Source organism: Mastomys coucha, unplaced genomic scaffold (assembly GCF_008632895.1).
Source record: "Mastomys coucha isolate ucsf_1 unplaced genomic scaffold, UCSF_Mcou_1 pScaffold21, whole genome shotgun sequence".
In the NCBI taxonomy this organism is placed as follows: domain Eukaryota; kingdom Metazoa; phylum Chordata; class Mammalia; order Rodentia; family Muridae; genus Mastomys; species Mastomys coucha.
The window spans coordinates 46,371,480-46,385,355 of record NW_022196904.1 but is presented as its reverse complement, the minus strand read 5'-3'; the positions used below and the strand labels follow the sequence as shown (position 1 = coordinate 46,385,355).

General features: G+C 39.6%; 1 protein-coding gene across 3 annotated transcripts in view; it reads right to left on the bottom strand.

Annotated features, from left to right (window-relative positions):
- Positions 1 to 969: 969 nt before the first annotated feature.
- Cyfip1 (cytoplasmic FMR1 interacting protein 1) overlaps positions 970 to 13,876 on the bottom strand; it is a 97,236-nt gene continuing 84,329 nt past the window's right edge. The window contains exons 24-31 of one of the 3 annotated variants that reach the window (XM_031386811.1): positions 13,326 to 13,469; positions 8,746 to 8,836; positions 6,138 to 6,268; positions 5,701 to 5,773; positions 4,962 to 5,056; positions 3,906 to 4,144; positions 3,349 to 3,496; positions 970 to 1,650 (exon numbers count right to left, since the gene is read on the bottom strand). In XM_031386811.1, the coding sequence (XP_031242671.1) occupies positions 1,486 to 1,650; positions 3,349 to 3,496; positions 3,906 to 4,144; positions 4,962 to 5,056; positions 5,701 to 5,773; positions 6,138 to 6,268; positions 8,746 to 8,836; positions 13,326 to 13,469 (1,086 nt within the window). In that variant the 3' untranslated portion in view covers positions 970 to 1,485. The remainder of the gene's footprint in view (positions 1,651 to 3,348; positions 3,497 to 3,905; positions 4,145 to 4,961; positions 5,057 to 5,700; positions 5,774 to 6,137; positions 6,269 to 8,745; positions 8,837 to 13,325; positions 13,470 to 13,876) is intronic. The other 2 variants (XM_031386812.1, XM_031386814.1) reach the window with 2 other exon arrangements.

The window sequence follows — 13,876 nt, the reverse complement described above, 5'->3', positions numbered from 1 at the left end:
TCCCAGCCCAGTGATGTTTCCCTTTATGTTTGTTCTTAAGACAGGGCTCTTACTATGTTCCTTAAGCTGTCCTTGAACTCCTTGGCTCCATTGATCTTCATTCCTCAGCTTTACAAGTAGTTGGGATATGAGTGACACATCACTACACCAGATTCTCAGTTTCTTTTCACTTTCATACTTCTGATAGTAGAGCAAAATTGGGTTCTTGTTTTTCTTTTTTTCTTTCTCTTTAAGCCACTTTAATATAAATACTTCTTTTATTTTTATTCTTTTTATTAGATGTTTTCTTTATTTACATGCCATACAATATCTCCTTTCCCAGGTTCCCCTCCAAAAGAAACAAAAACAAAATCAAACCCCTGTCTCCTTCCCTCTCCCCCTGCTCACCACCCCACCCTCTTCTCCTTACTGGCCCTGGCATTCTCCTATACTGAGCCATAGAACCTTCATAGGGCCAAGGGCCTCTCCTCCCATTGATGACTGACTTGGCCATCCTCTGCTATATATATGCTGCTGGAGCCATTAGTCCCAAAGAAAGTACTCTTTCTTTGGTTGGTGGTTTAGTCCCTGGGAGCTCTGAGGGTACTAGGTAGTTCATATTGTTGTTCGTTGGCAAGTCCCATATTGCGTTAATTCCCCTAGCAATTGAAAAGGTATGCTGAAAGCTGTTAGTCCTTTTTTTTGCAATATCCACTGTCCCATGTAAAACCTCCGCCCTCCCCCACACCATTGGCCTTAAAGAGTAGGTGCACACACCATAGAAGTTCTGGTGTTCCTTTTATGTCCTTTATGGACAACAAAACTGTTCTTACATCTCACTGGCTTTCATTTCATCCCTGCCCAGACCTGAGTGTTAAGTTCTAGTTGTGTTTGAAAGTTGTCATGATATTGTCCTACTGAACACGTCCTGTGAAATCTGGGTACATACAGGAATGGACCATCTTGTTCATGCCAATGAACAAACACAAACAGATTCCATTAGTTTTATTTCATGAATCAGACTCACTGTTGGATTTACTTGAACAGAGGAAACAATTTCACTATTTTGGCATAAAAGGGAATGATGACTTAGAAAAGATTTCCTAAAAGGCCATCAGAAAAATCCCTAAACAAAGCTAGTCATTAAATTTAAAAGTAATTGGTAGAGTTTTTTTTTTTTAAATACAATTAGTTGGTATTATGTTTTTACAGGATGAGTGAATTTAGCATTTTATAGTTAGCTACTGGAATATTCAGCATGAAAATATTTGTTAAGACCATAATGGCAACAACTAGTAGCCATATATTCTCAGACTTCCCAATTTCAAAGGCATATACAATTTTAGTATAGAAAAATAAGTAAGTTTTATAAAGTTAAGCTTTCAGATCAAAAAGTACCCCCTTAAGTAGGTTCAGTCATAATGGAAAATAGCCCCTAAAAATTTCAATATAGTTTACATAAAGACAAACATGCCATCAGTTACTGGGATGCTGTGAGCTTAGCCCTCAGCTGCTGGCTAGGGATTGGTGGATGGGTGGCTGAAAGCAGCGTACATGTTCCACAGGTGTGCTCTCCCCATCGCCAGATTTCAAGTACTTGTCCAGGATAGTGATGATCTCATCATTGAGAATCTGGAATTTGCGAATCCTCTCCACCATCTTCTTCAATGGCTACAATTAGATCAGACTGTTATATTTATTGTACTTTAAAATTCAAGGATTCTACTTGAGAAAAAGTATAGAAAATTAAATTGACCCCTACCATCTTTCTAATATTACAGTTGGAATAATGAATACATTTCCAATTCACCTTGTAACCTTGTTTGTAAGTATAAAACTTAAAAACACGTTCATTCAATTATCAGTTGCTTATTGTCCAGGAGAGATGGCTTATGTCATGCTGGATGACCATTTCCTCCAAAACCCAAAACCAAAAGCAAACAAAGAAAAACCTATGAGCCAAAAGCTGGAATATTAATATATATATATATAAATATAATAAAGTATCTAGTATGCAAATAGTATAAATTAATAAGATGTAAGTTCTATATTTCCAGTTTAACAGTTCTGTGGAGAAGATGCTTTGAAGTCTGGATAAAGATTACAGAAACAGAGCTTGAAAGCATTGCTGGTACTGCCCAAATAGGAGGTAAATGTGAGAAGAGTAAACTGGAATGAAGAGACCGTCTGTACTAGAGCTGGAGACTTCATGAGAAGCTCTGATATCCCAGGGTGGTAACAATTGTCAGTAAAGCACAGCAAATCTTTAATGGAGACATTTAAATCACGTTAAACAAAAAAGAAGCTTGTCATGTAACACAAGAATGCCAGTCTTAAGTGTCTTATGTGTTTTATATATAATGTTATATAAAATAACAAGACATTACAATTTGAATATACCTTCCAAGATTTTAAGAACCAAATTAAAACTAAGAATTTTGAAAGTAAAAATTCTGGTTAACTTAACCTGAAATGAATTGGTTACCTCAAATACAGCAAAAGAATATTCTGGTTATATTCCAGGTAGCCATAAAGGAGGTATGGAAACTAAAATAACCATTCACACATGCCCACATTGAATTTCTTTGCACCTATGGATAGTCTTTTGAGTGACTTCAAAAGAACTGCATTGTCTGGACAGACCAGGTCTAATAATCTAAGCAGAAAAGTTTCCTAAGTTGTTGACAGGAAAGATGTGGCAAAAGTGGGTGGTGCCCTGTCATTTAAAGGTGCCATGTGGGAAGCATATGACGCAATGAACTGACAGCAGGAAATGGACCTTGTTTCTACAGTTACAAGAAACTGAATTCAGCCACTGACTAAAAGGAGACTGAAAACACATTCATCTTTCAAGGCCTCCAGGGAAAACACACTCCTTTTAGCTTTGTGCAACTAAGCAGGGGAGTCAGCTGAGCTATGTAGATGTTGAAAAGTGAGATAATCAATGTTGATATTTCTGTCATTAAGCCTATTCTGATTAGAGCAACTGAAAACCAGAGTAAGTCATATGGGAAGCAGAAGAAAGTGTAACAATAATGTTCTAAAAGGACAGATAAAAGAGAAAACATTTGAGAACATAATATTTTCTGTAATTCAGTTGTGGCGAACTTTATAAGATGACAAAAAGGTAATAAAAACAGTTTAAAAACCACATGGTTTGGAAGCTAGAAGACTAGAATAGTGTGTCAACAATCTGAAAATGCAGGTAAGTAGATCTAATTACCTTAAAAAGAAAAAAGAAATATAAAATATTAGAAGAAACCTTTCTGGATTATGTTTTAGAGTAAACATGATGTTGACACTTGAATTTTATGTTAGGATAATGAGCATTCTTCACCTAGACAAATATATAAAAGACTGTCCACATACCACATTTTTGATGATCTCATCTTTGCCATCATGTTTCTGAACTTTGAGAAGATGATAGCAGAAATCCAACACAGCAAAGCGCCGCTGCTGTCCAAGAAGTACAATGATCATGCAGCCAGCCCAGTGGAGACCATCTCCAAAACACTGCCTAGAGGCACCAAGCAATAAGGAGAATGAACAAACAGGCGTACTCTCACAAGTGTCTCTAAAGGTCAATAATCTGGCTACAATCGTTCCTTTGTCCACAGATGGAAGAAAGAGGAGCACAGGAAATTTTCTAATTTGATAATGCCAACTTTGGGTTCCCTCTGGCATGCTGTTTCATAGGTCACAGACCTACAAAGACCTGAGTTGCTTTAGATTCCCAGATACTCATGCTAAATCCTTTCTTTGACATGGAAGAAGGAAGCACACCTTAGGGATATTAAACCAGTGCAATGTTTGTGTACTTTCTAAAAGAGTTTTGTCATCTGTACTGACTTCACACTCCTTTCAGCAACCATCTCCCTTGCCAGTTCTCCCACTCTTCCAAAGAGTCAGAACACACACAGACTTACTCTACTGTAAACTCATGTGTCCCTACAGGAATGCAGTAAACAAACTGCATGGCACTCCATAGTCTGTGAAACTCCACACACTCATCCACGTGCATGACCCCATTGCTGGGCAGGGGCCCACGCCAGATAGGATCATCCAGAAAGGTCCGGATCCGTGTCAGGATGACTTCAAACATGGACAGACCACAACAGAGCCGCTCCTTGGTCAGCAAGTCCCCCTCTCTTGCAATTGCAATTTGCTGCAAAAAGTACATGGAATATTATAAGCCATGATAAAATGTTAAAGGGCTAAAAACAAACTACTACCAGCCCAGTTATTCCATAGTAGGTAGAAAATGCTAAGTTGGCAGAACAGGGTTTTGTAGCATGAGTAGGTTATATATATCAGCAATTACCTATATTCTAAAGATTAAAATACTGAAGTCTGTCTAGAAGAGTGAAGTACAGCTATTTATAACTGCAAGCAACTTTGCCTCCAGGTCACATGGCAATTTTCAAAGATATTTGTAGTGGTCACAAAAAAATCTACTCTCATCTCGTGGGTGGAAGCCAGCAATGACACTGAACAGAGTCCATAAGACAACCTCAAACAAAAAACTCTGGTTCAAAATGGCAATGGTCCAAACAGTTAAGTATGCCAGATCTAGGGTAAACTTCATTCTGATACTCTATTTAAAAAAGCTTTGGGACAATGGTGATGCATACTATTAATCCCAGCACTTGGGAGGCAGAGGATGGTGGATCACTGAGTTTGAGGCCGGCCTAGTCTACAGGGCAAGTTCTAGGACAGCCAGGGCTATACAGAAACCCTATCTCAAAAAGAAAAGGAAAAACAAAACCAAAAAAACCAATTGTTCATGAAAGAGTGGAGTATGACAACAGACAACATCTAAGTACATATTTGTTTCTGAGCTAGATGTTCAGCACTTTCTGCATACCAACTCCTGCAACATTCTTTTGACCTCACAATAACTTCTGGCTGCTTCTAACCCCTCCTCTATCCTGATGTGAATTTCCACCCAGTATACAAACCCTAGCAACCATAGCATCCCTTACCTGTGGGGTCCCCAGCCTTTCAATCAGAGGGACAAGATGCAGTGGGGCATACTTGGATTCTAGTCTTTTCATTTTGGCATCAACTCTCTCCCCCTCTGTATTGGAAAATATATTATTATGCCCTGTCCTTATGTAAGATTTTAAAATTGCCAAAGTTTAATTTTTAACAGAAATTTAAAGATTCAGTTAACCCTATGGATGCAGATTCTCTTTGCAAAGATTATATTGTAGTATATTAAAATATACAGTATATTAAAATGACTTATTTATAATTTTAATTAAAGCTAACAGATTCACTTATGTAATATAACCATTTAGAATCTAGTTTCAGCTTGGACTGGTGTAACATTTTCATGCAACTATCAACAGAATAGAGGAACATGGAAGAATTTAATATGCAGTTTTCAAAATTCACTGAAAATTCTAAACATGATCTAAAGCAAAATAGTACAGTGAACCTCTTTACTCATCACCTACTATGACAGCTATCATCTTGGTGGCCATTTTTTATTATCTCCTCTTAACCTGTTTCTGTGTTATTTTGAAACGGAGCCTAGATATCATTATGAATACTTGAGTTTATGAATTCTAACCAGGTTAGACACTCCCCACAGAGACTCCCGAGGTATTACTGAACAGGCACCAACATAATTGAACATTGGCCTTTCTCTGGCTGCACAGTGTAATAAGTACAATTCCTTCAGTGCAATGTGAACTCTGGTTTATGATGCAGACTCACCTTTTACATGGATGCGAGGTAAGATATTCTGGAAAGGAGCTGCATGCAACAGGTCACAGACTTCTTCTAAAGACTAAAACAGAGTAGAAAAAGTCATCCCAGGAAGAGTATCTCATAATGAAACCAATGATGTCTAGTGCAGAAAAGTTACACTTTTCCCAGTTAGACTAAAATAATTGTCCACAGAATTTCCTGGAATAGTGTTAATGTCCCATTGAGCTACTTTTCTGGTCCACTGGAAAAAGACTCTTTAAACAAACATTATATTCTTGTTTTCTAAATGTACGGAACCAATAAACACCTACATTGCCCACCTCATACCCTTACTAAAGGGGGGTGTGGAAAGCACAAAAGAGGAAAAAGAGAGAAAGAAAACTTCTTTGTCACCAGCAGTGGAAACTCTGGCCCAACTCCGATGGGCTGAACTGAGAACTCACCAGGCTTTGCTCGATGAGCAGGCAGAAGAGAACAGCATTTCCCACCTCCCGCAGGTTCTGGAAGCATACAGTTTTCAGCTCTGCATACTCCACAATGTCCTTCAGCTGGTGGTGGAAGAACTCTAGGATGCCTGTGGCAGCAGAAGTGTCAAGGATTCAGGCATAGCACTAGCACCTGCCAATCTGACACTACCTGACTATGGAGGTTGCCACATGCTTCCAGCAACGGTAGTTTATATCACCTGGCACATCCTTAACAGACCATAGAGCCTAGCCTCTGACACCCTGCTCAGTCAACTCCGTATGTTCAGAGAAGGCAATTATGACAAAGAATGCCAACATACCAGAATAAAGGAGAGTCTAGAGCATCATCTCTAGTGGATTCAGATAAGGCATTTGATAAACTCAGTGGATCTCTACAGGCATAGAAAATAGTGTGTCTAATTTGATAAAGAGTATAAAGACCCTGCAGCTTATTTCATATTGGTGTGAAAGCCTGGCATACTTTTTCTCTGAGTTCCCGCAATATTTAAGTCATGTTTGTCAATGCCTGGACAGCATAACATGGCCCAAGAACTCAGAAGCCAACACGGCTAACTTAAGTCATACATACAATGCCAACCTGGTCCAACTTACTAAGAGCAGCCCAAACTACCCTCAGAACAAAGTTGGATTTAACACACTTCAGTTTAACCACATAAGACGCAGCTCAGCCCTGAGTATCTTCTGAAGGATTCATTCTTCCTGCTCACCTCAGAGAGTCCATGCCTCCTATTCCTGCTATCTCTCACTTGTCAGTACAACTATCTAGCTACCCAGTGTAATGGAGACCCGTTTACCTGAGTCATCCCTCAATAAGCATGAACAAAGTTAATGCTATGAACTACTGATTTGTGCTCTACCAAGACTCATCTGACCTAAAGGCTTTCTCTTCAGCATTTAAGTTTTCATCTGTAGTTTTATTACCTTAAATTACTTATCTGCTTTCTATCAATGAACTGAAATGTGATTCTTCTAAGCCAGGTCCATGCTGATGGTATTTTCTTTTACGAAGGCAGAGTAATTCCCTCAAATGCCAACTGTATCTGGGAGTTCAGCCACTTCAGCAGTTATCAGGATAGCAGCATGAGTTATATATGTGTAGCCTCAAATACATGAACAAGACTAGACTAGAAGAGCTGTGGGGAACACTAGTGAATCATACCTCTACGGGTATATGGTGTTTTCCTATTATGATGTTGTAATGAAGAAATTCATCTTGATAATGGCATTATTAGGAGGTAAGGTAAGATGGGCCTGGTTGGAGGAATCCGGTCACTAGGAACATGCCCTTGGGTGCTATATTTTGCCCTGGACTCCTCTGTAAGCCCTTTCTCCACTTTTTGTCTGCCAGAAGGCAAACAGTCTCTTTAATATGCTGCCATTGTGATGTTTTGTCTGGAAACATGGCACCAAGTGTTCATGAACAAGATCCTTTGAAACTGAGCTAAAATAAATCATTCTTGCCTTAAGTTGCTTTGCAGAGATATTTGGTCATAGTGATAAAGAATAAACTAACTGATGCCATCTTTGGAGAGAATACTATCAGGTAAGAGTTTATAAAACATTCTCTCTGTCTCTGTCTCTGTGTCTCTCTGTGTCTCTCTGTGTCTCTCTCTTTGTCTCTCTCTCTCTCTCTCTCTCTCTCTCTCTCTCTCTCTCTCTCTCTCTCTCTCTCTCTCTCTCTCTCCAGGGTTTCTCTGTATAGCACTTCTTGTTCTGGAACTTGTTTTCTAGACGAGGCTGGTGTTGAACTCAAAGATCCACCTGCCTCCTAAGTGCTGGGATTAAAGGCATGTACCATCACTGCCTAGTACTTTTTTGTTTTGTTTTGTTTTTCAAGACAGGGTTTCTCTGTGTAGCCCTGGCTGTCCTGGAACTCACTCTGTAGACCAGGCTGGCCTCGAACTCAGAAATCTGCCTGCCTCTGCCTCCCAAGTGCTGGCATTAAAGGTGTGCACCACCACTGCCCTGCTACTGCCCAGCACTTATAAATGACAAAGGTTTGTAGAGCCGAAGTTAATCCTAAAACAGTATTTGGATGGCCTTATACCAGCATGCAGCAAGTCATGGAGTACACATCCAAGGACTTTGGGTGAAGTTCTTACAGCCTGTGAGCTAGATAAGGCAGAATGTTTTACAGACCAACAAGGCTATCTAATGGGTAAAAGGCCAGAGGGAGGGTACAGGAAGTAGAGCCTGTAGCTGCTTTAAATGCTTTTCCCCAATAAAAGGGCATTAGGATCTGGTAGTTAAGCTGCCTCTGCTTTTGTTGGTAGGTGATTATTTTCAGGATCTGGGATAACAATATGTACAATACCCCATTATCAAAATCCTTGCTAGCTGACAAGCTGGGTCCCTTGGTTATTTAACTGCAAATAATGATCCCAAAGTCCTACACACTTGCCTGCTACCCAGCTGTAAGGTGTGTTTGTTTGTTCTACTCTAAACAGGCAAATTCTGGTTTGGGCTTCTTTCAAATCTGATCCTTCTCAATAGCTTCCAATTTGATTCCCTTCTCATGTCATGAGGGTTATACTCATGAGGGGTACTTCAGGCAGTTGCTCACCAGGAGAGCCGTACTCATGTCGTGGAAGACGGCAGATCTTGGGCATCACTTCCATCAGAGTTTTCACATACTGCAGGATTGTGCCTTGCAGCTGCAAGAGACGAAGGCTGTTAGCTATCTCCCTCCATTCTCATGGAAGGCCCTGGTAAGTGTGTGCTCTGAAAACCAGTCCATGAGCAAAACACAGTTACTGTAGAATCAGTTTGACTAGGGAATGAAGTCCCACCTGTGAAAAGAGAGCACTCTCTACTGGGTGTCTATAGAGACAACTATATTCACACTCTAAAATGCAAGTCCCTTTCTAAGACATGAAGTAGCCAGGAAACAGAGCAGCAGAGTACACATTCCCATATAGCTTCCATGCTGACCCACTGTCAACACCAAGAGTGGCAGCAGCTCCAGGAGCAATAGCCCTTATAAGATAGTTTCTGGGGCTGGAGAGATGGCTCAGCAGTTAAGAGTACTCACTGCTCTCCCGAAGGTACCGAGTTCAAATCCCACAACCACATGGTGGCTCACAACTATCCGTAATGAGATCTGACTCCCTCTTCTGGTGTGTGTGAAGACAGCTACAGTGTACTTACATATAATAAATAGATCTTTTTTTCTTTCTTTCTTTTTTTTTTAAAGATAGTTTCTATTTCCTCTGACAGGCTTAGTTAGGATGGCTTCCAGGCCAAGCTATGCCACCTTTGTGTTTAGCCATATGAGGGCTGCATTCCTGATTTTCTTTTCCAACTTTCAAGTATTTCAGGGCAAAACAGTCCATAAAGTGTTAGTGGTTCCCAAGAGCACAGATGTGCAAATGAGCAAACTCTTCTACATTTTAGTTAAGTGTGATGGTTTGGATGAAAATAGCCCCTACAGGCTCATCTACTTGGATGCTTAGTCACCAGGGAGTTGGAATATCTGAAAAAGAGTAGAAAGATAAGGAGGTGTTGGAGGAAGTGTGTTGCTGGGCATTAGGCTTTGGGTTTCAAAAGTCCATGCCAAGCCCAGTGTTTACGTTTCTGCCTGCTGCCAGACGATCGATCGAGTTCTCAGACAGTTCTCTAGCACCATGCCTGGCCAATGCGCTGCCTCATTCCCTGCTGTGATACAAATGAACTAACCCTCTGAAACCAAGCCTGCAATTAAACAATTAAATGCTTTATTTTATAAGAATTGCCTTGGTCATTCATGGTGTATCCTTTCAACAATAGAACAGTAACTAAGTCATTACATATAACCTATGTTATAACTCTACAACTTCTCAGAGTTGTTAACCTTTGCTAGTCTTAAGTTCAAGACAATGTTATGTCTTTGATGAACTGAGGTTGTACTCAGGTGGCCACAAATTCATATTCAAATTTTCTTTTCACTTAGTGGGCTGTACAGCATAGTTTGATGTCAACTTAAAACAAGCTAGAGTCATTTAGGAACATGGGCATAAATGAGACAATGCTTCCATTAAGATTGGAAAAAGGCAAATCTATATGGTATTTTCTTGATTGATGATTGATGTGGGAGGGCCCAGCTTGCTGTTTACAGTGCCACTGCCTGGCCAGATTGCCCTAGGTACTATAAGAAAGCAGTCTGGGAAAGAAATACACTTTCCCAAGAAGATAAATTATGGAAGAATAGGTTACAACTCAATGATGGAACATATGTATAAGACTCGTTTAAGTTCAACTCTCAGCACCACTCACAAAAAAAAAAAACAACAACAACAACAACAAAAAACAAGCAAACAAACAAATAAATGTAAGGAGAATTGATTGAAGATTTTAAAACATTCTTTTTCAGTGAATAATAATAAATTATGAGGGCTGAAAAGATAACTCAATCCATAATGTGTCCATGCAAGAATAAAGATCTAAGTTCAAGCCCCAAAACATACATCAAAAAATAAATAAATAAAAATAATAAAAAGCAAACAGTGCAGCACATTTGTATTCTCAGTACTGGTAAGAGAGAGAGGTGGTTCCCTGGGATTTGTTGGTCATCCAGTCTAGCCTTGATTAGTTCTAGTCCAGTGCAATACTTTGCCTCATAAAACAAGGAGGGAGCAACGGAGATGGCTTGTGGGTAAGAGTGCTTGCTCTAAATTAAAGATATGAGATTATATAGCCTTTACACACACATACACACACACACACACACACACGGGGGTGGGGGAGGATGGAATATGAATAAAAACAAAAGTCTAAAAATGACATTTTCCCTTTTCAAAAACCTGTACTATAAGGCTTTGTACTGGCCAATTTTGTCTTTACTTGATACAAGCTAGAATCACTGGAGAGTAGGAAGCCTCAACTGAGAAAATGCTCCAATTTTAGGATGGGGCTATAGGCATATATGCAAAGCCTGGAGAGTATTTTCTGGATCAAAGATTGATGTTGGAGGACCCAATGGGTGGGGCTGCTCCTGAGCAAGTGTTCTGCGTTCTATGGGAAAGCAGGCTGAGTAAGCCATGAGGAACAAGCCAGTAAACAGCATCCCTCCATGGCCTCTACATCAGCTTTTGCCTCCAGTTTCCTGCCCTGCTTCAGTTCCTGTCCTGATTTCTTTGATGATGAATAGTGCTGTGGAAGTATAGGCCAAAACAAAATAACAAAAAAAAAACCAAAACCCTTTCTCCTCATTTTGCCTTGGATTATGGTGTATCTCACAGCAATAGTAGCATAAGACAGGCTTCTGTGCAGAAGGTGACATGTGTACAACTCTGACCTCACTCTGAGGTTACACATGTGCATCTAAGCATTTTACTCACATTTGTTTCCAGAACAAAAACACATACCACTTGCCTCACTAACTATGCAGCTAACTTTCATCTGTTGGGAGCCTTCTCACTGGAGCACTTGTGAAGAATGGCCCACAGCTGAAGTATCTATCCCTGTAGTGGCTGTTCCTGCCCACCATCAATGCCTGAGGGTCTGTAAACTTCCTGTGGTGGGTATGATCTCCATTTACCTCTATACAATGTTTCCTAGAGATCTGTGTTTTATGAAAACTCGTACCTCACAAATAAAGACAAGAATATATATATTTATAGAATTGGAGGCTAGAAAGATGGCTCAGTGATTAAGAACACTTGCTCATTTGGGTCAGAGGACCCTCATTTGGTTCCCAGCATCTACATATCTATTACAGATGCATTTACATATATATCACAGACAACCACCAACAGAAACAAACTGGAGAAAGCAGACTGGCAAGCATCTCGACTGGGACTGTTGGCTTCTACTTTGTTTTTCATCCCCCTCAAGTAAAGGGTTACAGCGGTGGTCTCTGATAAGACAGGAATCACTTCTGCATATAAGAAGAAACATTCTCGACTTTATGGATAGACCATCTTAATACACACACCATTTCTTAAATGAATGTAACCTGTTCTCTGTGGGCTGAGAATAAAGTCACTCACTCAAGTCAAATAGCTTTGACCATAGCAGGAAGTCTGTATCTAAAATCATGCCTACTATTCATTCCTTGGTGCAGCCGAACTATCAACTCTCAGCTTAGCTACGATGAAGGTAAAATCTTTTGGTGATGTGAGGGTCATTGAAGTACAGCTTTATTACAATGAACTCCAATATCTAAAAATTGTTCTTATTTTGGGCTTGTACCACAGTAAGAGCCAAGATTTTAAACTCTACTAAATACAAAACAAACAAACAAAAAGACTATATATTTATGTTCATTTAAGAAAATACTAGTAGTGATATATTATTTTGAAATATACAGTTAATATGTTTGGAGTTATTTAAAATTTATATTGAGAAAAATGTATTTTCACTATTGCTGTAGACAAGCATCTACATAAGACTGTTAAATTGATTGTTGTTTTATATCAAACAACTTTTATAATACTCATTTTTATTGTTATAATATTTTATAAATTTTAAGGAATATGACAAAAAAAGATATTGTAGGTATTGAAGAGGGGGTCTCTGGGAGGAGTTGGGGTACAAAAGGGAAACAAGAATGTGATTTAATTCTAGTTACTTAAAATGTTTTTAAATGTTAACAAATTCAGATAAATTGAAATCATGTAACTTTTCTCATCATAATGCAATAAAAGTTAAAAGAAAAAAAAAAAGAAGCAAGATTCTCTTATAACAAACATAATATTCTGGTTATTAAACATTCCCAAAGCCTGGTATGGTGGTGCAAATCTATAATACTAGCAATCTAGAGGCCAAGTCAGGATGATTGATGACTGAGACCATCTTACACTATAGTGAGACTATATCATGGACAGGCAGAAACAACAAAAAATTATAAATCAGTCCTATAACTTCAATATTTCCTTTTGGGAAACTGGGGCTGTTATTTGTAAGAGACAGATCAGATCTTGCTATGTTCTCTAGGCTGGCCTGCAACCCCTGGGTTTAAGCAAAACTCCTGCCTCAGTCGCCTGAGATCCAGGCAATAGAGTGACATCCTTTTATATCCAGAACCATTCTCTTTAGTTAGGAGAAATGTCCGAAGCTAAGTTGAAGCATTTTTCCGTTTGAGCCACACATCCCAGACTGAAAGAGAAGACCCCCGTGGCTGACTTTTGTCTATCTCAGTGAATCCATGCTACAGGGAAAACTCACCAGGCTCTTGACAACCTTCAGCAACTCTTCCATGACTACTGCAATGCCCTGGTAGCCAAGTAGCCGGCAGATGACTTGGAAGTGAGGAGGCCCCACAAAGTTCCGGTAGCTGCCATAAATGCTTGAGTAGGCTAGGTTCAAAGCCTGGGGAAAAGAGGACAGTTTTCAACATCATTCTCACACATTCATGCAGATGGCATTTGGAGATGTGTTCAATTTTTACCACATCTTAAGAGAAGGAGCAACTTCCCTTGTAACCTATACTGCCCTTATGGATGCGGAGGTTTTCACCTTTTTATAGAGCAAACTGTACGCAGAGAAACTAATCGGGACAGTGGAGACCATCCCCTGAGGGAGCCAGAGGTATTCAAGAGATGACAGGAGCAGTCCCCAGGGGTAGGTGAAAGATTTTCATGCAGGAAAGGTCTCTAACCTTGTGGAAGGACCAGGTATGGAGAACAGGGAGATGTGGAATTAAAGGATTTCATTTCCTTTATGTATCTTCTAAATTTCCCTTAAAACTTCTCTGACCTGATGGATTCTGCCCCCCC